Consider the following 27,871-nt stretch of genomic DNA (forward strand, 5'->3'; position numbering starts at 1 on the left):
AGAGAATTAGACTTTTAATTATGCTGTCTTCAGTCATGTAATTTAGAAATTAAAATGTGTGTACTAGGGCAAAAAAAACAGGGAAGAGTAAATATTAACATGTCATGATAACAATATTATTTCCTTGCAAAAACGTAAGTAGAAGCAGTCTGCTGTAGGTCAAGGTCAGCAGTGCTCACTGTTATATCATTTCTTGATCTAGTATGTATCCATTAATAAAAAAACATTATGTTAAATTAAAACCCATGAAATGGGGCTTATGCAGAATAGTTTTACCCTTGCTGTTTTATTCCTAGAGTGAAGTAACAAAACAGCTGTTGTAGTTGGTGTTTTTTATGCCCCAGTATGATGCTTGGTATCCAGGAGCCTGGCTCTCTTTCACATGCTAATACAGATCTTTTTTTTAGGGTAAAATCCAACTTACTTTCACAGCCCACAAGACTAGAAAGAGCGGGTAAGATGCTGCAGTTCCATTCTGCGTGAGCCTCACATTTTCAGCACTGTAAGAAGGGAAAAGCAGCAGAAGAAATCAGCACCACGTAAAAACACTACTTAGGAGACTGGTCAGAACCCTCTTTATTTGGTATCAGCTGCATGCTTCTCTTGACGCAGGAAGGCGGCTATGGTAACTCGAGCTGTGCCAGGGAGGGCTGCACAGGGTGGCTCAGGAAGTGTCCATGGTTTGTACAGTTTCATCCACCACCTCAATTTCCAGCAGTGCCACATTTTCCGTGAGAACAGCAGTAGTTCCTTTTTCACACTTGTATCTACCATACCTGTTAAAGAAATAGGTGAAAATTAAGCTGGCAGATGGTACTGCTGGGGAAAACTCGCATTTAAAATTTTAGAACAAATCAGTTTGCTCTGGAAGTTTCCTCTAAAAGCCTAAAGTAAGTAAAGGATCTGTGCTTACTGCATTTTTAGGAAACAAAAATTAAATTGCCAGTTAATGGGAAAGGCTACCTTAGAGAAGTAAGTGGGATCTCATTACAGTGTAGGACATTCTTGCTGTGTACCCTCACTCAAAGAACAAGCAATTTATTTATTTTTTTGCAACTCCAGAATAATTATACCAGTGTATGAGCTTTGGGTTTCTGTGCTAAAATTAGCTAATATAACACAACACTAGCCTGTCATCAAGCCATGCTTCTGAAATCATAACTGCATCTGACTAAAGGAGTCATCACCCTTTTCACCCACTTACACAGCTGAATCCAAAATCTCACTAAAATGTGTAACGGAAACTCTCTGGTCACTGACCACCACCTGTAGAGGTTTCTGCTCAGAATGAAGTGTCAGGCTTACAGGGTGCTACAGTAAGAAACCCAAGAGCCCTTTAAGGGGTGCAGTGCTGTTCTTTCTTTGGGGCTTTGGCCATAGTGTCTACCTCAGAAAGAAGACAAAAAGCAATTGCTTTAAGCTCTACTATTTTGGCAGTGGACTGAGAAGTTGTACAGCTCGTTTCACATAAGAAAAGTACATATTGCAAAATCCTTTAGCTGCCTTGGGGACTGTGACTTCACTGATCAGGCAATATAGTTCACTGAGCAACTATCTTGAGTGTTCAGAAGTAAAACACTCAAATTTTGCCCACTTCAGCATTTCATCACCTCTGTATCCTGAACACTATTACAAAACCACATTACATACTTAAATGCAACCTTGTTCCCAAAGAGTTCCGTCGTTGAATGTTTACGACAGAAGATTTAAGAAATTCAGAATTACTGTCTTAAGGAAACAAGTGACAGAATAATGTCACCTTCCTGATGGATTTACAATACAGTTTCACATGCTGTGCAACCACTCCGTGTGCTTTAAGGAAATGAACACTGAGAACAGTAAAGGGGGGGGCGCTGTACAGAAATCTGTCTTTTTGAGGGGGCTTGCCCAATGAAAGAGCTGGGAAAAATGCACAGAAGTTTCTACATAGTGGAAATGGTTGAGAGGGGACCGTTTGATTCGGAAAGCATGAACGCTTACAAGCATTTTTTTAGTTTATTTATACATGAAATGGGACTCAAGTTTAGTCCAACTAAAAAAATCTTGTGACTGCTGTATTTAGCTATTAACTGTAAACTGTCCTTTCAACACATCACAGTATATTTCTGGACAATTCTGAGGCAACTGTAGTGATCAAAACAACATCTGTGTTGTCTTAAAAACCTTGCATAGGGCATATTTTCCAGCCACTGGCTAGAAGGGGCCTCTAGAAATAGAATAAAACACAACCTAGTAGTCACAGGCCAGAGTTGCAGCATTTTCTCTTGGTTTTTGGGCTTGTCCTGCAGTGAGTTCGTATGTAGCAGCCAGTGCCAGGCTGTGCTGCCCGATACTGCTTTTTCAAATCCCCACACTAAGGTTGGGCGAACAGGTGCAGCAATGCCACTAGTCTTTCTGCCACCACACAAATTTCAGGAATAACACAGCAGCATGAGACTGTGCTGCTACCTGACAGCAAAAGAAATGCAAGCATCTGCTCAATCACAAATGCGACACTTCTTTACATCCTCAAACTGCCTGAAACTCAAGAGCAGCCTCTTGGCATGGTCAAGTGGTGGCAGGTAAGAAGTTCATTTGTTTCCTTCACACATCTGCACGTGCCACTAGCAGCCTCTACTCAACTGCAGGTACAGCCCCTAATTTAATTTTCTTGTTCAATATTCAATACACAGATCTAGAGATTACTCTGACAAAATTTAGTATTACAGAAAATAGGAATTGCTGGGAAGAGCATTGATGATGTACAGCTTCAAGAATACCTACCTGTCCCCCTTTCTGTTGGCCACATCATACGGACGGAGAAAATCCAACTTGCTCTTGCTTATAACGCAGATATCTATGTTACTGCCAGAGCCCAGATCATTGTATATGCCAGCTGCAATGGCATCTCTCACAAGCTGTTTGGCTTCCTCTTCCTGGAAAAGTGAAAAAAGCTGTCATTGCCCAAGTGTTGGCATTTCACAGAGATGTTTGTCCATGTGACGGTGGAAGCTGTGAGCTCTCAGAACGATAAATGAGATACCAGCGCCGCCTTCATCACCAAAGTACTGCAGAGCATTAACAACAGTCTGCTGAACAGTGGGACAATCTACAGGGACAACCTTTTATCCTGATCATGATCCGCCACCCCCAGGACGGATCAGACTTAGTAGAGACCACCAAGGAAGGAAAATTAAGATTTCTGTCTTAACTAATCGAGAAAATAAATTTCACCATTTTTATCTTCCAGGCTTTTGTGCACGTGCACATTCAAGTTCCCTATGGCGCCCTCCGTGTAACAGCTGCATACAAATTAAAGAAAGATTCGCACTAGTTTAGTTACAAGGCTTCCCTAGGTAGGGACTATTTAATCATCCTCTGTAGTACCAAAATTATTTCTATGATTTTGTAATGTAGCTTGCTTTGCAAAATTTATTCGGCTCATCTTAATAGTAACCATGTTGCAAAGCAGCCTGGCTCTCTACTGAACTGTAGCTGGCTAATATTTTTAATTCCGGTCCTGAACACAAGTACAGAATATTTAAAGAAAGCTGCTGAAAATACTAGTCAAACTAGGTACCTCTGTCAAAGTACGGCAATTTCCAGTTAAGTTCTTACCATTTAAGTGAAAAAATTGAAACTTTGCTACAGTTTCTTTGCTGCTATACATTTCAGAAATTCCATAGGTAACTAAAGCAAAATATATATTTAATACTGTTCATTTAATGCATACTCTATATTAGATACAACCAGTAGAATCCTCTTTGCAGCAAAACTAGAACAGGAAATAAAGCTCACCACTTTTACTGCTTCTGAAACCATACACTAATCCTGCCAAAGTCCTAATGTTTTGCTTTCTTACAGGTTTTTGTCTCTGCTTTTTTTTAAAAGGGCAAACATGCAGCTGCTGAAATACGCACACAGCATGTAACTGTGAGAATTTTACTATTCAGAAGCTGTCTAAATAGCCTGAAACACAGTGCAATAGTGCCTGCCTTACACTCACACACACAAGTAACATTCAGGTGACTGTCTTTTATAAGGAAACATTTCAAATTCAAACTCTCCACTAAAATACTACAACAGATCTGTAATCATCTTAATCCCCCCCCCCCCCCCCCCCAAATTCATGAATGGTATTGACATGAAGGCAGAAATACAATTTTGATATGCCTGATAACCGCCTCTCTTCTAGTAACGGCTATTACAGCTGCGCTGGCTCCCTCTACAGATCCCAGGCAGGGCTTATTTTTATTTCAAAGGCAGCGTATTGAAAAAAAAAACCTCACAGATGAGATCCCATACTACTAGAAATAATCTGATACAGCCAGTAAATCCTTAGTTTTGCACTGTAACTGAAGATGGTGAGCATCAAGAAACACTGCACAACAGCTTTCTCGATGTATCATTTTAAAGCTTGTAAAAACCAGGTACAGGCTTCTCAGTACCTATGTGTGCCTGTCCTTACGACAAAAGATACACTACTGCTTGTCAAAGCCCTGCAACTCAGTAGTGGTGGGGGGAAGTCCTCTGTCCTGCACCTCTTCCCATGGCACTGCGTTACTTGCCAGGAGAGACAAAACCAGCGAGGACACATCCTGCACTCTCAGCGCCACTGAAACCTGCACAGAGTAAGTGCTAGAGCTCTAGTCATCCGGCAAGTGTGTCAGACTGCAAGGAAAACAGTGTGTCCATATTTATATAGACACACACACTCTTTAATCTTTTCAGTAGCCTCTTAAGTACATACCAGAGCACATAAGACCCCTTAATTTTTCTCAAAGGTGTATAAGGAACTTACTTGAAAACTGACTAGAGCATGCCTGCTCCAGTAAAGAAAGAATAAGACTGAACCACATCTATGAACACAGCGATCTGGACTCCGGTTCATCCTCAAGTCATTTATGGGGGTTGCTGCTCAGCTAGCCCAACGTGATCGTAACTGAATGCCAAGTTTACCATGATCACTCGTCGTTGCTTTGCTGGTATTGCACACCTTTGAATAGTCTGCCACTAGACATCGCAACGGAAGAGCAAATATTCAATGCTGATTTTGATAAATGCAGCTTTTAAAAGTTTGCTTCATTTCAAAGGCCTTGGTGTCTCCGCCAGTATCCTGCCACAAGAAAATAATGATGCGGAGATCCACAGCCTGCTCGCAGACCGTCTCCGAGTCAGACAGCAGCTGCACAAGCCCCAGTGTACAAGTGCAGCTGAAGAGAAGCCCAAAATTAGCTCAGCTACGATCACGTCTGCTCCCAGTGCATACTTTGCATTCTGCCATGGCCCTCCATAAAAGAACTTGTTAATAACAGTATTCCTGTTCTAACAGCTTAATTAAGGTACTGACCAGGAGGGGGGCATATTTTCAGTGAACTACAGAATAGCATAGATTCTTATTTCACTCCCAGTTTTATTAGCATCACTAAAAAAAAAAAGAACACAACATTGAATTACATTTTCTACCAAGCTGAGTGGAACAAGACAGCCATGCTGTAAAAATAGTTCCTTCAGTGTTTTTGGTAGCAAAACTCCAATAAGCAAGTATTTCCTCGTTCAACTGATAGAAGACTACTTTCACTGATTTGTGGTATGCTAAGGGTATTGTAGTACTGTAGTGGAAGTAAACATACTAAAATAAAAAGTATGTGTAGATACGTTTTAAAAATTAAACAGTAGCAAAACCAGAGTAATTTTAACCTATTATGTGAGCTGTTAGTATAAGAAAAACACCGCAGCTTAGGAAAACTAAAGCAGGTTGGTGGTAAGGGTTTGTTCCACTCTTAGTATTTTTTAGACGACAATGTAAAGCTCTCAGAGTCATCTCACTCCTTTAATTGAAATCAACCTACTGTTATCAAAATAGTTCTAAAAATACCCAGTACAGTCAGCAGAGCTCAGCTGTAGCTGCACTAAGGCATCCACTACACCGAGAAAGTCTAAAACGTGTAATCTCAGCTCATTCACCTGATATAGTGCAGCCTAGTTCATGAACCTGGAATAATTTTAACTTCAGAAAACCCTGCTTCGGTGCTGTTTATTCCTCCTCCTCTTTTCATAATTTAGAAAGATGACCAGCACAGCCGCAAGGAAAAAACCCGCAACACTCCTCGACAGAGATCCTGCACACGAGGTTCTAGCAAGGGCCGCTATTTTACGATCAGAAAATAGGGGGTTAGCATGAGAAATGCTGACACAGTCCTAAGTACAAGGGCATGAATGAGTCACTGTAATAATTAATCTTAAAAAACCCTAAAAGTTCAGAGTATATAAAAGGAGCACTTCCTACTTTATGGTTGCAAAGACCAAGCTAACTGGGAATATCATTCTCTCGGGCCCACGCTGCTGCTTAAATGAGATTACAGCAGGAGTGATGTACTGTAACCCAAGTCAGTTGTGACAAGCAGCGCTTTATAGAGCTATCTGTTTGTCTCCATCACCACATCACACAATGTGTCCCAGGACTCCAATGTGCAACTCCATTTACCACGACATGACAAATGGGCAGCACTTGTAAAAGGCGCAAAGAGGTCCAGATCAGCCGTGTAATGGTCACCACAGATGTACCGTAGTGCTTGAGGGGAGAAAAACCAGACCCCCAAGTTCATTAAAGTGACCAGTAATGGATCTTTCAAAATGTGTCTTAGGAATAGTACAGTAAAGGCTAAAATAAATAACTCAGCATGGAAGGCTAATCTGAAATGGTGTTTGATAAATTATTTATAACACAGACAATTGTCTGCATTTAATATTGGAGCTACTGGTAGCATCTTTAAAAGATGATTTATGTGTTGTAATGCCATTAAGCTTTATATGGGCCCACTGCTAGCTATAAAGTCTGCTGAGATTTAGAGAATGAGTTTTAAACTGTCACTGCAACATCATAGTAGATAGAGACTGTATTAAATCTTTACTTTAAACCTGTTATCTGGAGAGTTGCATTTTGTAGACACTCAAGAACTGATAGATTACCTCTCCACAGCTGCTATGGTGCAAGTCCCAAACAGCACCAATAAGGAACTTTTTACACATTATTCTTGTATATGACTTGAATGAAGTTTCTCTTCTCACTTAAGCAATTTCCAGATTTCAAATGCTACTGAAGTAAAAAAGAAAAAGAGACTTTCCTACAGAAGATGGGGATATTTCTACATCATATTAATACTAGCTTTACTAATAGCTTTTAAACAAGTTTATCATTACGCCTCCAGCAGTAAAGGGAGCAGCTGGAAAGGCTTTGTGAATATTATTTCCTCAACATTTTGCAACTTTGCAAGCAAGTTAAAACAGGAGATGTCTTTTCCAGATTTAAAAACTGTAGAAAGGATTTTTTTTTTTTTTTGTTCTTACCAAAGTGAAATGAATACCTACTGCACGTCACTGGTATCCTGTCAGATATAAGATAGGTAGTGCAGTTCTCCAATAATAAGACTTACCAAGAATTTGAAATACAGTAGACAATGAATATTAGTATAGGATGAATATGATAGTGTGTAACGATTTTTGTAAAAATAAAAATTCGCAAGTATTTATCACAACTGTCTTTTACAACAGAATGAAATTGTTCAAATTACATAATGTAAAAAGTCAATCCTACTTCAAGTGAGAATCCAAGAGATTCACATGGGAAGAGAAGGGGAGGGGGAAAAAAAAAAATCAGAAGCTTCAGGAAGGACAATGATAATAAAAAAGTAAATCCATAAAGGAGTGTTGGGAATTTGGGGCTAGGAAAGTGATACCTCTTGAAGGACATAAGCACCTACAGAAGCATAATTAGACTTTGGAAGAGTAATCAGCAGACTACAACATGTGAGAGGATGTGTAAGTCTGCCTGTGGGGAGAAGTTGTGGTAGAGATCGATATGTAACCAGAAGCAATGCTAAAATCTGCTGGCTAAGTCCAAAGAGATAACAAAACTGAGAAGCAAAGTACTTTGTGTTTTCTTGTACGGGAAGGCTGAAAGACTCCATTAGTGAGAATGAGTATGTTTTGGTTACCTTTTGAGGCTGGAAAGGGGCTGGCACATGTAATTTTAAACCACTCAGGTTTAACAAGTCTTCACAAAAAAAAAAAAAGCATTTCAAATAGTACCTCATAAACAGATGTATGACATATCTTGTTTCATAATTTTAAATTTTTTTTCTCAATAGGCCTATGCTACAATCAAAACATTTTGCTTTTCTTTCATCTTTGATCAGGTGAATGAAATGTAAAAGTAGCCAGTCTGTCAAGCTCTCCCCCCACCCTTCTTCCTCCACCATCTTTTGTTTGTGCTCTAAAAAGTCACAAAAGAAGTTAGAAGCAGAAGGCTGAGACCTAACAGTCCAAACAATGCAAAACAGGCTATTAAAATAGATATATGTGATGAATATGTAGGATCAGGATTCCGAATGACACGAAACAGGATTAAACTGACATGCCAAATGACCACAGCACAAAGAAACATTCACAAGACAGAAGTTGCAAGTAGAAAGAATTAAAGCAATGATCACCCCAAAGGCAAAGGGGTTATGAAAATCAGAATCTTTAAGATTAGTAGCATCTGGGAGACACAGAGCAGTAACACACAAAGATGGGTCCTGGGAACAACCACCAGTTTGTGCATAAAGAAGAACAGGTAGAAGTTATCAGACTATTCCCAGCACATGATGGAAAAATTAAGACATCTAAAAACTATGCCCTGTAATAGGTATAATGATGGCATCAGCTCCATTCTGCTGAATTTCAACCATACGCTATTTTGGAATTGTGTATGCTCTAAAGAAAAAACTTAAATCCAAAGAAAAATATACTTTCAAATATGATATACAGGTTTCATTTAGTTTTACTGAACAGCTGTTAAAGACTAAGATAAACAGAAATTTAGTAGTTTCTAAAGCAAAATGTGGTGGGGGAAAAGTGAAATAACTCTATTACTTTGTGTGTTAAACAGCTAAGTTATTTTAAATTAAGGTAACGTGTATGTTATTTTCCGGTTCTGTTTCCACAGCCTTACTTAACAAGAAACTGAAATGCTCCAAATTCTGAAACATTACTTTTATTCACTTGCAGGAAGGCAAGTGAATGACTCACTATTTGCACAACAAACAGTATCAAGGACTCAAAGACTATTAAATACGATTAGAATTTTCTCTCCAGAATACATCCTGTACAAACACTGTTTGGAATGGTAACTTTAAATACATTTGTCTAAATTCTAACTTTTCTGAAGCTTTCAAAGCTGGACTTCTATTTAAAAGAAAGAAAGAAAAAAAAAAAGCAGCACAGACCAGTTTCAGTTACATGCATTCCTATTTTCTTATGCCACTGTACTACCAGTCTGTTCATCACTTGGCACTCTCTCAAATGCAGAGTCTATAGAGCCCGTCTGTGCCACCATCACCAACGCAGTACGTTAGAAGACAAAATCCCAATTTACTTAAATCCCCGGATTATGAACACATCAGGGTTAATGTGTTGTCTATATTACACAAAAAAGTACAGGAAAATTAGTTTTGTTAGGAAGTAGCAATCTTCAGCACAAATATGGCACAGACAGGAAATTATGCAAAAAGAAATCAGAGCATAGCACTGACCGAGCAGTCTTGTTAGAACTCAGCAATTCGGGTTTTTACACAAATGCACCTACATTCATTCATAGATCATAGATCAGGTAATTCTGTACTGCATTCGATGTCCGTTTTGTTGTGAATAGTATGTTAGTGAATGTTTATTTTTCTAACTGTTTTCTACTAAGAACTTTTCAAATAAAATGCACCTTAGTCCCCAATTATTATTCTCAGTGATTACAGTTTTTTCATGTTCGATGGTAGACGCCTGCAAGCCCAGACTCATCACCACCTCCCCCTTTCTGATATCGTACACCACACAAGTATAATAAACCATGTTAATATTTCATACCAGTGTGAAATATGCTGGAGTATCAATTCAACATCTGCTGTCTTTAGGGTACTGGCGTCCCGCAGAGACACTTTCAATTTGTAATTGAGTTCTATACTGAATTAATCAGCAGTTTATCTTTTTTAGTAAAATAATGTCTTCCCCACTAACCTGGATTTACATTAACAATTTATGCCAAATTACCTGCCAAGGCAAGAAACTTATATGCTTCGGAACTGCTATTCAGTAACATTAGTTTCTATATGTCATTCCTTACACGAAGATTAGTGCAATACATACTTCCAATGGCACAGAATTAAATTACAAGCTCCTCTCACAACTACAGGATTTCTTCTAATACTATTTCCATACTTTGAACTAAGAATGAATATGGAAACTCATTTAATCCATCACTTCTTATGTCTGGGTGAAGTTCATGGTTTTTTAAGGAACTGATTCTCAAAATAAAATGAACTCGCTCAACAGTAACAGAGCTGTAAATTCTGCCAGGCTGCAAGTTCTACTCCGACAGTGCGATATCCTCAATTTTCTGTACAGCTGCATTACCGTACAGTAACGCACTGAACCTTGGCCACCAGGAAGTAGCCAGAAATGTAAACCATGCAAAAGATGACAATTAAAATTCCTATATATTATTACTGCGTATCAAAAAATAAATATCCAGCAATAACATGTCTGGCTTCAAATAAAGCAGTTCTCTATTCATACGACTGACTTTACCTCTGAGAAAAGGACGGATGGGAACGAAGATCAACATTTTATTTGGAAAAAGAAGTCTTGGGCCCTCTGGTAATTTTTCCTTCCCAATACACCAAAACGCTCCATAAAGCTTAGTAGCTGGGAGGGAGCCTCCCCTCACAGCCCAGGCTGACTCCCACCCTCCACCTCCCTCCCACTCACTCTCCCCTGCTCAGACTGAAATTGCACTCTGCCTCCACAGCCCTCGCCGCAGGAGCAGCACTCGGGCTTCGTGCCATGTGAAATATTTTCCAGTATGTTTTGCCAGTGTTCTGCAGTTACGGGAGATATACAAACTGAAACAATTTAAACTGGAACACCTGCTCCTGAGAAATGCATCAAAAATAATTACCTGTCCTACACCTACCCTGTGCAGTGAAATGATCTCTTAACATGGATCCCTGCTTCTGACTAGCTTGTCTGCATTATTACGTACAAAGTTTAAGTGTTACTTTCGTAAAGGTAAAGAAATTGTTGCTCTTTGTCATGCAGCAAGGCCCAATTTAAACTAAGGTAAAATTTATTTCCCTCAATACAGTCTGTAAACAGAAAACTAGAAGAAGGTGCTACCGGGTATCACCAGTAACTCAGACTGATATTGTTGGCAGTTTCCCACCTGACTTCCTCACAGAAATTGCGCTTTTATATATTGAAAAAGCACACCTCAAAACACTTCTCCAGTAATCCCAGCCATTCCAGAGCACATCTAGCTACCACATTTTAAATCAGCCTTGTATTTCCTGTTTAACGTTACTTCTGCAAAGGAAATCGATCCAAGGCACAATTCTGTGAAAGAAGATGAGAACCGTACTACTGTCCAATGTGTCAAGCAGAAACCAAGTTACCACAGAACAATTTTAATCTAATCTAAAAAAGAAGAAACAGCATGATAAGCCTTTATTTTCTGGATGACCGTCTGCACTAACACCTGGTATTTACCCATGGAAATTCAAGTCTCTAAAGCAGACAATAACACAGGTATGTAAGGAAAGCATGAAATCTGTATCACCATGAGCTCTGTCAGAGAAGACAGTGAAGATATGCCACTAACAGTCTCAGTTATTGTCACTGGGTAATGAAATAAACAGATACACAGAGCACATAAATACTAAGTACTTATTTTTGTTCACAGAATCAGATTTTCCCCCCCCATTTACTTAATCTCTGCATTTGACACCAACAGGGGTTCAAGTATCTCAGGCAGGCTCTCCAGCTTAACTCTGATAGTCTGGCTTGATCTCTATTGTCTGCTGTCTGAGTTCAGCCGACAAACCTCCCAGCAAGTGGTCACCTTCCTATGGAGTCATTAAACCTCCGAATGTCAGCTGGTGGGATTAGCCTGCAGACTTCCACACCTGAGCCCTATGGCAGGGACACAGGCATTTTGATCACCATCACTAATGAATACAGAATTCATATGCAGCTTGTCATTGCTCTTGAGCCTTGAATCACACAGATGCAGGCTAAATAAGACTGATGAGACAACTATTGTTGAAGATTAGAGAGTTTTGACAGTTTCCAAAAATAGCTCAGTATTATTGTCAGTAGTTAATAAACAAAAATAATACCGCCATATTGAGGGACAGTAGGAAATATGAGCACAGAAATATTTGAATGATCTGTGTGTCAGCTGTTTAAAAATGGAAGTGACATGTTTTTGTAGTATTTTGTGCTATGCCTGATGGGTGTTTTTAACTGAAATAAGAGGTACACAGTGAAAGCTGCATTTAGACTACTTTCCACTTTGATACAGCAAAGACCTTCAGCACACATCAAGCATCCGGAGGAAGGCGTTCTTTATACCTCAGCTTCTTCACTCTGGGGATATGGGGCTGCTCAAAAGTACCTCAAAAATCAGTCGCAAAGCCAGAAATGAAACTGTGGACCAGAAGAGGAGTCTACACATTTTGCAACTTCCAGTCCTCTTCCTTCCTATAATTTCTTTGTGAACACACCTACTCTGACAGCTGTAACTATTAACTGAAAAAGGTTACTACCTCCAAGTCCTCCTGTCTGCCCATCATTTCTCCTTTTACAGAGGATTACCCAAATCTGCCAGCTGAGTTGCTCATAAGATTGCTCCCTAACCCACATTTGTCAAAACCAAACAAGTTAGCAAAAGTAATCACTGCAGAATGATCACAAAAGCAAACCTGGCCAACAGGTGAAGGAGTGCAAATCTCTGGTAGGAGAGCAAGATGCAGTTTTTTGGACAATATAGCTGCTGCAGGAGGGTAAGTGCCTATGCTCCAAGTGGAATATAGTCAGAACAGCTCCCTCTTCTTTTTAATCTGTCCCTACCCCTCCAGAGTCTTTTTGTTTTCTTTCAGTACCACTTGATTTCCTACCACACTAAAAAAGTGGTATAATAAATGACTGTAAATATAATCTCACATTTCTGGGGTGATCTATTTTAGAAATAGCTATTAAATATCTGCCAGACTACCTCCTTCCATTTTTTCTACCTATTCTGTGCCCCTGAACTCATTACACAAAGATTTACTTCCCTTTCCCTACAATAGTTCTGTTTTTGTGGCTTCCACCGATTCTTTTCCTTTTGGATCCTCTCTTTATTAAACCTGGCTGTTTTGATGAAATACAGAAAAGAAATGAAGTTACAAGCAGCCTGTTTCCTTGCTTAAACATGAAGCTCTTGTCAGAAAGCTACAACATAGACTCACTGTACATCAAGTAATTCTTCTACAGACAAAAAGATTCTACTTTTCAACCAGAAGTGAAATACCAGAATAAAATATATAATGCCCCTCCCCAATCTCCCTAGAAATTCAACAACCACAGTATAGATAAACCCAGAATTCCAGCATTTAATACGGTAGACAGTTTTTTCCCAGATCATGATGGTTTCCACATCCACTGACTCAGAGTATTTCTTTACTATTAACACCAGAAGGCATGAATGCATTTGCAAAATCTGAATGTAAGGTTTAAAAACCATGTGGCTACCCTATTGAAACTGTATTGTAAGAAAAATTGACTGCAATGGAAGATCTAAGCTCAAAACACTCTATTAGATGTGCTGTTCTTCCACTTATGTTTTTTTAAAGTAGATCTATAGCTGCCCACATGACAGATTAATATTGTTCCACAGTAGTTAGGTGCTTGGCATTACATTTTTGAAGCATCTACAGGCCTTCAGGGCTGAAAGTGTTCACATCTTCAGCAATCTATAATGGTTCCTCTAGAGGCCAGCACTTGCTTCATAATGAAACATGCCTCCATAAATCAGACGGCAGAAGTGGCACTCGTGTACGTCACCATCTATCTTAGCAGTTTCTCTGAAGGATGCTGGGTAAAGATCATCTCACAGCATTGCAACCAGGGAAAGGACCATCACAGTTGGCACTGACAAAGCATGTGCTACTTAAATCTGAAGACACACTAAGTCTATGGAAGAAAAACACATCCTGCTGGTGTTAGCATGCCTCAGGCAGTGGTAGAAGCTTCAGCAACTCATCTTCAAAAGGCAGAGAGCCAGGGCTCTAGAAACCTGCAAAAATTGGCTAAGCCTGCAGTCGTCTTTTTTTTTTTTTTTTTTTTTTTTTTTTTTTTAAGTTGAGCATCTTCAAAGTCTACGATTCTAACTGTAGGGCACAGCAGCTGCCACTGCAGATTTGATCCTCTCAGCTTTTGGCAGCTCTCAACTTGAAATTCTAGCAAAAGAATTTTTCAAGTTGCTATTATTGCCTGTCATGGATTTATAAATATTGTGCACTATCTGCTGTGGCATGGCTCTCATGGGACACCAGTGCATGCCAAAAGCATAACAGAATGAAAAACAGTTCCTATTCTTCAAATAAATGCTAATTTTTTTTAACTGTGCTCACACGATGCGTTTGGTGATCAGCTTCAATAGTACAGAATATATATCAGAGGCAAAAAAGCTGATTGTCTTTTCCAGTAGTATTCAGCTGCTACTTTCATTAAGCTTGTTTAATTACATTCCAGATGCTAATTTGCAAGTCGATACCAGAGGGTGCAGGACAGTTTGCCTTTGAATCATTTTTCTGTGATGTGATGGTCTTGAAGCACACCACTACCCTCCAGTAGCCCTAGCAAGATATTCTGACAATTAGTGCAAAAGCAAGCAGTATTGATCTTGACAGGAAAATATTAATCCTCTACCCATTTTATTAAATTAATCTCCAGGAATTTTACCATCATTGCCATTTCATAGCAAACTTTATGTAAAATATACATAGTGTACTTCAGATTTAATTTGTTTTAATTTCAATAGAAATATAATTTGTTATTTCCTTACTTTACTGGAAAAAACACACATCCGACTTAAATATTTTAAGCTGGCAGCCATAACAGAATATGAAGTGTTTAAGAGTACAGTTGACCTTTATCATCTGAAACTTCGCGGCTTAGTTAATACAATTACTAAATTGTTATTAGATAACAAAATATGTAGTAAAAACAAAGGAAGGCTTAAGGTATGTGCAAGTCTCAAAGATCTAAATATCTATTTCAACAAATTGGTCGGCTGCATTTCTACACATGCTTCTTATAACAGTGAATATCTGCTGCCATTTATGGTTGTGTATGAAGACAATTTAATTAGGATGACCTTTCTAAATAGGAAAAGTTGGAGATTTACCAATTTTTGGTGCCTTTTTTGGTTGCTCTCACACAAAGAATGACTTAAATACAAGCTTGAAAACTAGCTGAGAATAAGATGAAATTTTTAGTTTCATAGCACAGCTCTTTGACATTTGTATCTTTGAAAGCGGACTATTATGCTGTAGCTGTCGATTCCAAGGATTTGTAGTCCACGTTTTCAGTATGAATAGCACACATGCCAAGTGCACAGTCACACAAGAAGAGGCTGGAGAAAGAGACTCTGTCATTCTTACAGTGGCATGAGGGGAGAGAAAAAAAAAGGTAGGGTGTACCTCTATCTAGTGGTGCTTTCCATCAGTCATCTAGTGTAATGCTACTCACAGAAGAAACTTGACTGCCTATTAAAAATATTCCAGTATTTCTGACAGCATTTATAAATATATTAGAGGCCAGAAGTCCGGTGTCTTCAGATACTGCCCAAAACATTGCAGCAACACAGGAATCCTGATCTTACTGCAGTTTCGTAATTTTGCGCACCTACAACTATTTCATATATGCTGACAGGAAAGGAGCCAGTTTCAGGAATAGTTGGAAAACTGCTTATTACTAACTTAAGCAGTTTAACTACTGGAAAACTTCTCAAAACAAGGTGGGTTTGGTTTTTTTTTTTAGCTCAACTGGTTTAACAAGTCACATTTCTTCAGGAGATGTAACAGCGTATGACACATCACTTAAATTAATTTATTTTAGAGGGGAACTCAGTGGACTTACAGGATCATCACCTGAAAAAATACTGCAGTCATGCCAACATTTGAAGGGGAGGAAATGATGCACAGCAGTGCAGTACAAAGACGAGGAACATCTGAAGACCTTTTCTGAAGTAAATCAACTTTTTCCTTTTTCACATTATTCAGTGACAGTAAATAGCTGTTAAGATGTGTTGTATCTGCGTTTTAAGCTGAAATGATTGCAACTGTTAGTGTTACAAATCATTTTTAATGGGCTCAATTTTCAATTTTGTGTTCAATTCTCAGTTTTTTCTTTACCGTGAAGTTGTTAATCAATTGGAATGAAGTCTGAAGAGATTAATGTGGTTTAAAAAGGGCTTGACATTACTGAGGCATTTTACAAGATATGGTCACAGAAAGCCCTTTAATTGTTTTGGGTTTATTTTCATCAATAGTTTGTCTGCAGATAACTGGATTTTTCACTGTTTAGCAGGCACTGAACATGGTGTAACTAAGTGTAAGGAAATACTATAGATAATACAAAAATAATGTACTGCATACATTCATGAAAATAACCGAGTAACTTATTCTGATCTTAATCATGACACTCCAGCTTTTAACTCTCCTGAGTGAGTCTCTATAATGAACAACCAAACATTTTTCAATTTTTATCAAGAGCGTCAGCCAAACAGAAATCCACAACCTTATAAATCTTCTGATAATCAGCTTTAAGTAGATATTAAAAATAAAAAAGTGCAGTTATTAGTTCCAAACATACCCAATCAAGCAGAAATCTAATTGGTTTCATACACTACTTAAACATTTTTTTGTTGTTTTTACAGTCATGCATTCTCTTTTCAAGATTGGGAGAGAGAGAGAGAAGGACTGACTACTGAGGGAAAAACAGCAATATTGACTATGCAAGGGCTGTTAAATTCCTGAAGCCAACTATAATCAGTAACTTGTATGTTTTTAAAGCTTTCACCTACATTCAAATCACACAAGTTTTTCCATACATAACTTTGCAAGAAGCTATGGCTGTTTAAATTTATTTTACCCATCACCTTTCACAGCTTTGTAGTAAGCTGACAATAAAACATTTTAAGTGCAAGGAAACAAGAGCAGATATAACTTTTTTAAAGTTTCAAACCTCTTAAATTCTTACAATCCTGAGAATTATTGACGGAAGAAACACTGAGCTTTAAAAATAATTTTTTTACCTCCATGTCCTGTTTGTATTTATCTTCAAATACTGCCATAGCTGCTAATGATCCAGAACCTACGGTAACAAAATCAGGACACTTATTTAGCCAGTGTATTTAGATACAGTATTTTTTTTAAAGAACAAGATAACAAATGTCAGCAGCACAAACCAGACTGATGTCTCCCTTAGCTTACTATACGCTCTAAAGTGTCTACGCTCTTTAAGTCCAGCACCTAATTTAATCCTAAATTTATAGCTAGTGTACACAGACTTGTCATGGTCCCCATTCTGACAGCCTATTTCTTTTTACTATTTTGAACACCAAGGTATGAAAATGAGGTTAGAAAAAGAGAGTTAACTGAATGCCACAGTTTGTAACTCCTACTCCTCCATTTCTCCTGTCCCGCTTTTGTGCCTGGCCACATTAGAGGATATGTCACTTAATACTAAGACACTCAGAATGAATAGATTGCTTTAACGAGCTGCCCTGGCACAGTCACCTTTGCGCATGGGGATGAGTAAACTAGCAATGGTAATAGGGTAGCTGGCTGCTGCCATCAGGTTGTTTCCCGTATCTACTTTAAAACAGTTTATTATGCATTTACTTTGTGCCATCATTTTTGCATTGAACAGTAACAGCTGAATAGACAAAATGGCAAGATATGAAAACAGGAGTTTAACGTTACTTCTCTTGAAGGATGCAGTGCAAGTGTAGTAATGGAACAGAAGCCATCTCTATCCAAAACACTAACTGCAGTTGTTATAAATGTGCTTTCTGCAAATTAATACAAAAAGCAGTATGATACTATTTGAAACTGTAAACTTGCTTTGTTCAGAAAGAGGGAGTCTTCAGGAAGATATCTTGTCTGTCTGTGGTCCTAACCATATTTCAGAGCGTGCTACTTTTGGGGAGTGAATAAAGTTACCTGCAATTTTTTACTCCAATTAGAAGATTTTTTGGCATTTATTACTTTTTAACTTGTTTTGCATACTGCTATCTGTTTAGCTGGGTCACAGAGAAAGCCGTATTTTCTATTTAAAATGATTTGTGTGTATCGCTTGACCACCTCAATGGTTTAGTGAAAGAAAAAGGCAGCGATTAAACAGTTTCAAATGAGGTGTCCTGCTGATTTTATCAAGTCTGCTGAATGTATAATGAAAAAGGAGAAGCTGACAGTGACACTGTTGAGAAAATACAGACTACCTTATCTGAACCATTTAAGGAGGTCCAATTATAGATCAAATTTAAAGGGTAGAAACAGCAGATTTACAGACACAAATCAATGAACATGGTAATCCCAATGAATATGACAGATATTCCTGTTACAGAATATTGCTGTGGTTGAGGATCATTACCTTTACAGTACCAAATACATCACATGTAAAAGCAGTAGGACACTCTAAGTGTGTACTTGTATTACAGGCAATGACTATTCATTTACACGTTGGAGCAATACATGACTCCATTTTTTAAATGCTGAAACTGGGAATAAAGACAACTTAAGCAACTAACAGCAGAAATGAACCAGTGATACAAACAGCTGATATCACAGAACAAGTCACAAATAAAAGGAATTTTACTGATCCTTTAAACAAGGTCAAAATAAGGTGTGTTCCAAAGCAAATACAGGACTTCAACCATAAAACAATTCTTGTGGAATGACATAGGAACATTTCTAATGAGGGGAAAAAAAATATCTGAGATATGGTCTCAAACTAAGACCACATTCCTACTACACTCAATTGAAGGCCTACCATAAGCAGAATGGGAAGCCTCAAAACTAGAAAGCAATCTTACCCTTGGGATGAGCATTCTTTGAAAAAATTAGAGTATAAAGACTACAAAATGTGCAAGAAGTATAAAAGATAATATCTGACACAAATTACTACATTAAAGCTATGAGCTAAGAAAAAGTGGTCTTAATTTCTTAAAATTTCTACTGACAAATAAAAATTATCAATAACAAATATTGCAATAATCTCATATGTGGCTCAGACTGGATTCATTACTCCAGCTCCTTTTTAGAAGTTATTCCCAAAAGAACCTATGGGCAAGAACTCAGTACACTTGAAAAAGGGGGGGGGGAACCTTGTTACATAAAGAATCATACTGTTAATTATCTTGCTATATTACCAAGGTGCAAATAAATGCCAAGTTTAATATCAACTTTAAATAAATGCAGACAGTCCTGTAACGTAAGTTTTCAAAGAGTTGTTGAAAGTCTTAATTTAAACATACACATAGGCATTTACATCTAAAAACCACAATCCCAAGTAGGTTCTAACAGAACAGGAAGTAAAGCTAGAACAGCTTAATAAACTCAGGGTTTTTTTCTCTACTGCTTATAAATCCCTAACGTAAGTTTTGTAAGTTTGCATTTAAAAAAAAAAAGTGCCTTAACAAAAGTCTCACAGCACAGCTAAGCATTCTCCGAAAAGAACAGATTTTTGTAATCTTAAATAGCACAATGAAAATTCTTTACTCTTACTAGCACCAGATGTAAACACTGTGTTTTTAGAAACACAAATAGATGTATACATCTGACTTCCTGCACCAAAACAAATTATCTGCTGTTTGACAACAGCAATATGAACTGTTTTGAAAAATACTAATGATGTGCATATATTCACCCGCAGCACACTGACTAAGAAAAAACCCCTCCATTTGCACCGCTGCTGGACTGAAACCCCGTCACGTCACCGCCCAGGCAGAAATGCAGAAAACCGGCAGTGGACAGTTGCTTGCGAGCACAGTTGTGAACTTCACTATCCAATTACACCAACTTCCCTCTACTTGTCAAATTCCAGATACGATCCAAACAACCCCACAATGTTCCAAGTAGTTCAACTGACTTCTGAAAGCTATGCATTGTAACAGGAGAACTGGCAATAAAATCTGTGAACTTAAGTAAACATTGGAAGCATGGTTTTCTTATTGCAGTAGCTATAAAAACACAGAAAACTTAGATATTAAGGGTCTATGGAGAACTTGTTTGGTGTGGGGAAACAGCTGTTCTCTTGTCCATGTATTCAGTGCCCACCAATAATTTATTTTTAACAAGCATGATTTGCCTTTATTTAGAAACAAGCTTAGCAATTCCCAAACATAATGTCTGGAGAGAGATAAAATCCAAACATTGCAAAACACCGTCCATTAATTAGGGATAGATGTTCCCACCTCATACACACAATAACTGATTTAAGTCACTACCAGTTCAGATGCAACATCGCTAAGATGCAGCAGTTCAATCTAAAATCTATTAAAACACTCAGAAAAGCTGTAAGATAATGCATCATTACATAGTGTCTTTAACAGAGCTCAGATTCAAAGTAATACCAAACCAGATATTTCAGTTTTAAATCTTAACAATACACAACCAATGCAGAAATAGGAACTTTTCTTTTTTGGATTTTTTTTAAATGTTGGAAGTTTACAACTGTTCTGTGTATGAGCAATAAGGATAATTAAAACAAAGTATAATCAGTAAAGTCATCATGCATTTGTATCATGTAACATTCAGGAAAAAACAACTTTCAGCTAGATTTTTAAAAACTAACTGCTATGAATGGCTACACTTCACCAACCTTGGAAACACAACCATCAAGAAGAAATGCCATATCAATTCCAAAGAATTTATTTTGCATACATTTTCAGTAACCTGCACTTCAGAAACAAATATTCAGGAAATATATGAAAATATTGATCGTCAAATAAATTACAAAGAACTATGGAAACTGAGATGCAAAGCTCTATTCTGAGGCAAATGTTTTTCAGTCTGATAATTAGCATAAACCAGGGAAATTATGAGACCCTAAGAGATTTTATTTTTAATTCTTTAAGAAACATTGGTTATTTCACAAGTTTTCACAACTTAAGTTATTTAAAAATTTTCTGGACTCAACTGTAACAAACTCACTTTAAAAATCCTATTTGGTCTTTACTTGAGGAGTTACACCACTTCAATATTGATTTGAAGTGAAAGATAACTACTGATATATAGCAAAAAATCCAGCCAACAATAATCTCCAATGAGTTTTGCAACTGCAGTAGCTTTTCTAAAAGAGATGAACTGGATTTTTTTAGCAGAACATTCACTGAAGACAACTTCTTATTGCTAAGCACAGTCAATTTTCATCACCCAAGGACCTGTTTGCTACCTCAGCCTGCCACACTGGAGGATGTACAGAGCTTTGAGAGAGTAACATTTAGCACTTCCTAATCCATCAGTGTCAAGGCTCCCTGACAGGGCATTTATTCACAGGCACTCATTGTTATTCAATTTGCTGTTCAAAAGGTAAAAATTCGGCGATCTCCACAGCCCCATCGATTGGGATCATTTTTCACCCTGGTTCCTGGCTGAGGGACTGAGTCTCGGCAGCGGTACTGCTTGTTCTGCAGGACGACATGGCCAATGCATGAAGAGCTGATTTATGAATATGAAGTACCACTGGTACCAGGGGACTAGCTTTAGCCACTAGAGATGACTGGAACATACTTACTGTTTCCAAAAGCTGAACTACAGACTTCAAGTGATTTAATTTTATGCATGCATTTCATTACAAGTCTTGGCCAGAAGCTTTCCTAGACAAGCCAAGCAATCAGACAATCTTGCATCGTTTGCTGAAATCCAATTTTGTCCTTTGTCAGCATAAACAGTTTAATTTGATGTTTTCACTCCTGAGTAAGCACTGAGTATCTTTTAAATCTCTCTTGCAAAGGAGGACACCACTCTGTCCATCCACAAACACACTCCAGCTAAATAAAAACCACACTCCAGCACATTAAAACAAACAAAAACCCAACACCTCAACAACCTTTCCTATTTAATACTGAATTTCCAGAAATTAACTGGCCAAAAATACCTATCCTGATTTAACAAACTGCCCTTAGAACATTTTGCAAAAAAAAAAAAAAAAACAAAACAACACAACTAAACAAAACAGATTAGTCTAAATAGGTTCAAAACAAAATTCCAAATGCTGTCTCTGATTTGACCTTTGATACCTTTTCTGCTGTCTCAATTCTATCTTTCATTTATATGCATAAGCAAATCTTTTTCCCTAAAATATATACTAGCCACTGGAGAAAGTATCAGCGTACCAGCTCTAGAAAGGTAAAGGACATTTACACTAAGAGCAGCTTTGTTTGACAGCACGGCTGAAAGTTACATGTAATCACCACAGACCTGGTACAGCTGACAGCAAATGGAAGTTTAAGCTACAATGAACATAATCCATTGATATTCTACATCCTACATGTTATTTTTGTGGCGGGAAAGAGGAGTGGCCAGGATTTTCAGAAATACCACATTTTAAAGCTTTTAAAACCTAGGCACAAAAGTAACCATGTACATGATGGAAACTGTGTGACTTTATTCAGGCAATCAACTACTAGCAGCTCTCAGTCTAGAGTCAGTTACAGTTTTACAGTTCATTACAATATTGAGTATAAGGCAATTATAGGAATCAGACATTTACTCTTTTTTAATATATCTCAAAGACTAAACAATGACATCACATGACTGTTACATAGTTTTTATTTGCCAAGTAAGTGATTTCCCAGTTCCTAAGGTAAGGGCACCATCTATTGGTCCTATACAACTGCTGCAGAATTCCTGAAAGTTAATCAGAGTTTTGTTATAGTTAACCAGATGATTCAGTTTAACAGCTGCACTGTTTCAGCAGTACAAAGATCCAGAAGAAAAGCTTTTAACACTTCCAAGAATATAGTAAGTAGGTGTTTTATCTAGCGATGCCAACCATGAACAGAAAAAGATTAACTAAAATTGAAGTTATATTTTCCCATCACAGAGTTGGCATAGAAGCTGCAGACACAGGCTGAATCTGATTTACTAGTCTGACACACACTTCATTTCCAGATCAATTTTATTTTCTGATACATTATCTACATTACATTTCCACAGCTCTACCGAAACCAAGCTTTCATTTAAAATCATCCCAAGTGTTCAAAGTGAAATGCAAGTCTGAAATGATACAGTGACTTCTTGAGTGATCAGAGAGCAAAAATAATTGCATCCCTGGTTATGTTTGGAATTTTACTTTTTCCAGATATATGATATTGTCAGTAGGGCATTAACCTTAAAAGCCACAGATAACACTGCGCAAGAGTATTATTAGCTCAGAAGGCACTACTTCAATATCTTACCAGTGTCTCAGTGAGATCTCTTACCATTTTTTACCCTTTACTCCCAGATTATTGCCTATAAATCACAAAAGAATTCAGAACTAATCAAATAAGCTTGACATTACTATTGAAAATACCTCCTTTGCCAAAGACTGGCCCAGTTCTGTAGTATTTTTGAGATATGTGTGTCCTTCCCCTCAAAAATGCTTGTGTTATTTCCGTTCTCAAAAAAATACAAGGATGATGGTGATCACACTAATGCTCTCCTGCAAGTTGCAAAGCTTATTATTTTAGGATTCTTACCACAGGGACTCTCCAAGTATCCCTCAATAATTAAAAAACAGAACAAGGTGTCTAAAGAAACAATTTTATCTAGAGGAGGTGAACAAAGAACGGTTAGAAGACACAGCAGAAATGACAAGTTAAATTCACAAATCAAAGTTAAGAGATGAATGAAGACTTTGTATTCTGTAATATAGTGTCTTCCTGAATATACTGATAAGGGGCCTCTAATTGGGTTGCTTAGCAAGACTACCCGTAAAAGGGTATACGCTCAAGAGCCATTTCACAACTTGAAGTTACTGCTACTGCAAAGCAATACTGAGGAGTTCAAAAGTTTAATTCTCTCCTGTAGGTGTTCTTCACCTTCTGCTGTAGAACCGGGAAGTAATGGAGCAATGTTTCTGCTTTAAGTGAGAAAGATAAGACACACCAGAAAAGTACTTTCTGGTAGCAGAATGCAAATCACAGGTAGCTTATTTCCACATTATCCCATATTCTTGTTTATAGTTGAAAGAACAGCAAATAAGAATATATTTACCAAGACTGTATTTTACAATATATCCTGAACGTTGCTTTTGTAATTGGTCTTGACTAGGTAGTACCTAAATGCCAAAACAGCATGCAAAAATCTGTGGTTTCAGCTTTAAATATTATCACACTCCCTAATTCAAAACTGAACAGGATGTACACAGAACGGCATATACCTATAGCTCAAACTACTGCTATTACAGAGTTACATAGACAGAAGGGTTGGGGTACTAGCACTTAATAACCTGATGGTGGGCTACTAATGTCAAGTTCACACCAACAATAGACAGAATTAAACTTCTTTATTGAGAAGCTCCATACAGTAGTTAAAACCAATTAGTATATGTAGCAGGTAAACCAAGTGTTTCTTGGGTAAAATACAGCTGCTACTTAGCAAGAAATACAACAGTCCCGAAGAAGAATCAAGGCACTTTTTTTTCCCCTAATGAAACTAGAGAAAAAATTCAGGCAGAATATAATACCCCAAGTGAGACTTCATATGAACTATGCGTTAGGACTATCTGCAGATCAAGTTTCTAAGGACTTTTTTTACAGCAAGTTTTTGGGAATCCTGCAATTCTCTTGCTTTAAAGTATGCTGGGGAACGCACACAGCAACTTTCCCAACAGCAGTTTTTTGGCAGCTTAGATTTGAATAGTATAATAGCCCATGCTTAGAAGTGTTAGAAAAGAAACAGAACAGTGCACCTGCCTTACAAATATGCGTACAACTTTATCTTTAAAGTCTGAGGTCTGTACATCTCCCAGCAAACAACGGAATTTAAGTAAAAACACTTTAAATAATAATTTGAAATGTTCAGCTTTTTTTACCAGGCAGTTGTGTTACAACACTGAGGGAGTATCACTTACCCATGGTAACATAAGGCAGTTTGTCAGTTGATCCATGGGGATATATGCTGTAAAGGTGAGGTCCTGTGACATCTACTCCCCCTAAAACCAGGGCAGCACCAATGTAGCCTTGATACCTAGGAGCAACGTTTGTATGTGAATCTGAAAGTCCACAATAAAGCTGTGGTTCTTTTTAACACAACATATGCATTTAAGAATTTTTACACAGTTACACCAAGTACATCTCTGTAACAGAAAGACTACTTTTACTGTCTGTGAGCAATAGCTTAAATTAAGAAACTTACTAAGATGTCGTATATTTCAGTATCAAGCACAACAAACAAGCACTGGACAAGCAAGTAGGTGGATGATACATTTGTGCTAACAGGGAGAGAATTCGATCAGTTTTCAAGCCTTAAACAGAATTCCTGTATCTGCAATTAAGTTTTTATTTAGAGACTTCAAAAGAAAACATATTACTTCATTTCCCCCACGAGACATTCTGGGCTGCTTTAAATTCTTAATTTATTGTTTTGTGACACACTTAATGCTGTATTGCTAGGCAGTTTGCCTTTTTTTAAAGCGACTGAGCTGAATTATTGTCATTTCTCTTGCTCACTTGGTTGCACAAAGCATTTTCTTTTCATTGCTTTATTTCACCTTCCTGGAGACTTTTCAATAACTTGAACAGCATCTTTAATTGAATACACTCATTTTATTCTTTCCTTCTCTTTCAACAGCATTTTTTACTCCTGCAAAAATACAGTACTAAACAGTACTGGAATACTTAAGTTTTGGAGAATATGCTCTCAATCTAAGGGCATCTTCTATGTCATGCTGCTAGTTAGGAAGTTCAACTACCACTGACTGTGATCAGTCAAGCAATCAAATGAAATCTCAGGATAACTGCAGTACAACTTCCAACCATTTTACTCATTTATCTCGCTATACCACTGGTGGACTTCTACAGTAACAGCTGTGGGCTTCAGATGGTTAAACTTTTTTTTTTTTTTAAATAAAATACATTTTGGAGGTAGTGATTCTATTGTAAGTCACATGAAATTCTCAAGTGCTTGCACATTACAAGATTATTACTGGTCCAGCCACCTCACCACAAATATACACATCAGTTTTCATGGGCGTCATCAACAGTTTATTAAACTGTTGGCCTTCTATTTTTCCCTGTGTAAACACTAGCAATGCTGTACAACTATATATCAGTTCTCTAAAACACCATAGACTTGATTTCTCTTCAATCTCAGTTCAAAAGCCTATGAAGCAAAGACCAATCATTAAAGCTTTCCTAAAGTCTTGTTATGAAGGTTAAGTAGGCTGAGGAAGGATGCTCCTTCACAGCAGCTTAAATATTATCTAGTGTTTTTAACAGCATTGTTAAAAACTAAGAAACACATTCAGTTACCTGAAAAGCATTTGCTTTAGCATTCGATTAGCTGTGACAACTCTTGGAAGTCGTCCAGTAGATAGTGAATGGAGCTCAAGATTGGAAGAAATCAGCTGAGTTGTCATATCAGTATCTGCAGCTGTTCCTGCACCACAACAACTAAAAAAAAATATTATGAGCATGTTAGGAAGAAGTGGGGAAGACAGGGGAAGCACATAACTCTATGCTTTATCCAACAAATAGAAGTTTTCTCATTGTAAGATTGAGGAAATTAAGTTCTCATACAGTCAATATTTTCAGAGCATGAAACAAGGCGGCCTGTTTAAGTGTAAATGAAATACCAAAGATTCCCAAGCTTTGCTAATAAATTAAAGTTACCATTTTAAAGCACACCTTAATATTTGCTGTTAGCAAAGGACATAGCTAAAAATCCTAATACTATTATCAATACCATTATACCACAAACAATTTTAATACTTACTAGATATTAGGAGAAATGAAGTGTATTTTTGAACAGTTCTTGTCAGCAACAACCATGCCTTCAGTCGCTCTTGTATCGGCTCCGAGGACTATGCCATCCTACAGAAAGAGAGAATTATTCCCAAAGCTTCGATCTTCAAGGGGGACCTTTCTAGCACCGACGGTGAGACCGGCTGCAAGGCTTGGGGGCCGCGGGGCAGCTCGGGGGGGGTCCGCGGGAGCCGGCTCCGCAGAGACCGAGATGCGGGGCCGGGGACGCCGAGAATGACTCAGCAGCGCGGAAACTCCACCACAGCCGCACCGGGACGCCGCTTCCATTCAATGCCGCCGTGGGGCCGAGCGGCCTTTCCCCGGCCCCAGCTCAGGAGCGAGGGGCGGCCGCGCCCCCACCCGGCTCGGCCTGGGGGCGGAGGAGAGGCCCGCGGGCCGGCCCGGCCTCCTGCCCGCCACGAAGCGCCGGAGGAACGCGCCCAGCGCCCGCCTCACCTTGAAGACGACGCCGGCGATGGTGGTGCCCGTCTTGCGGGCGGCGGGCAGCCGCTGCCCCTTCTGGACGAGCTCGGCCTCCAGGAGGGAGTTCCTGCAACACAGGGCGAGATATGGGGCCGGGCGGGGCGCCTCGGGGGCCTCCCGCGGCCCCGGCCGCAGCCCCCGCGTCCCGCTGCCACCCGAGCTCAGTCCCGGCGTCCCGCCCGCACTACCCCGCGCCTCACCGAGCACAGTTGTCGAAGCTGAAGCCGCCGCCCGGCGCCTGCAGCACAGAGACCGCCGCCATCTTATCGCTCCGGCAGGGACGGGCGACGCCTGCCGAGTGCTTCCGGGTCAGCCGCTGGCGCGCGCACAGGGGCGGGGCCTGGGGCGGGCCCACCTCCGGCTCCCCGCAGCCCGCGAAATGGCGGCGGCGGTGGTGCTGGAGCGGGGGCAGCGCCGGGGGGTCCTCACCGGGGTCCTGCCCGCGGGAGGGGCTCTCCGGGGTTACCGGCCCGGGGCGCTGGGGGGGGCCCGGGGCTGTGGGCCCGGCCTCCCCTGCGGGGGATGTGCCTGCCCTTGGTT

General features: G+C 38.9%; 1 protein-coding gene across 1 annotated transcript; it reads right to left on the minus strand.

Annotated features, from left to right (window-relative positions):
- PSMB7 (proteasome 20S subunit beta 7) lies at positions 1-27,593 on the minus strand. Its single transcript, XM_059828769.1, has 8 exons — positions 27,532-27,593; positions 27,305-27,398; positions 26,820-26,917; positions 26,357-26,497; positions 24,958-25,073; positions 17,150-17,208; positions 2,764-2,915; positions 1-776 (listed from the first exon to the last, which is right to left on the minus strand). Exons 1-8 carry the CDS (start codon positions 27,591-27,593, stop codon positions 665-667), a joined length of 834 nt encoding a protein of 277 aa, XP_059684752.1. The 3' UTR covers positions 1-664.
- Positions 27,594-27,871: the final 278 nt, after the last annotated feature.

This window comes from Gavia stellata, chromosome 24, assembly GCF_030936135.1.
Source record: "Gavia stellata isolate bGavSte3 chromosome 24, bGavSte3.hap2, whole genome shotgun sequence".
NCBI lineage: Eukaryota > Metazoa > Chordata > Aves > Gaviiformes > Gaviidae > Gavia > Gavia stellata.

Bases quoted from the DNA above. Each gene is read 5' to 3' on its own strand.
- PSMB7 (XM_059828769.1), bottom strand. From the start codon at position 27,593: ATGGCGGCGGTCTCTGTGCTGCAGGCGCCGGGCGGCGGCTTCAGCTTC. The intron at 2,916-17,149 runs GTAAAAAAATTA...TCACTTTTCCAG, and splicing joins AATACAAACAGGACATGGAG to GAAGAGGAAGCCAAACAGCT. The intron at 777-2,763 runs GTAGGTATTCTT...TTTCTTTAACAG, and splicing joins GCCAACAGAAAGGGGGACAG to GTATGGTAGATACAAGTGTG.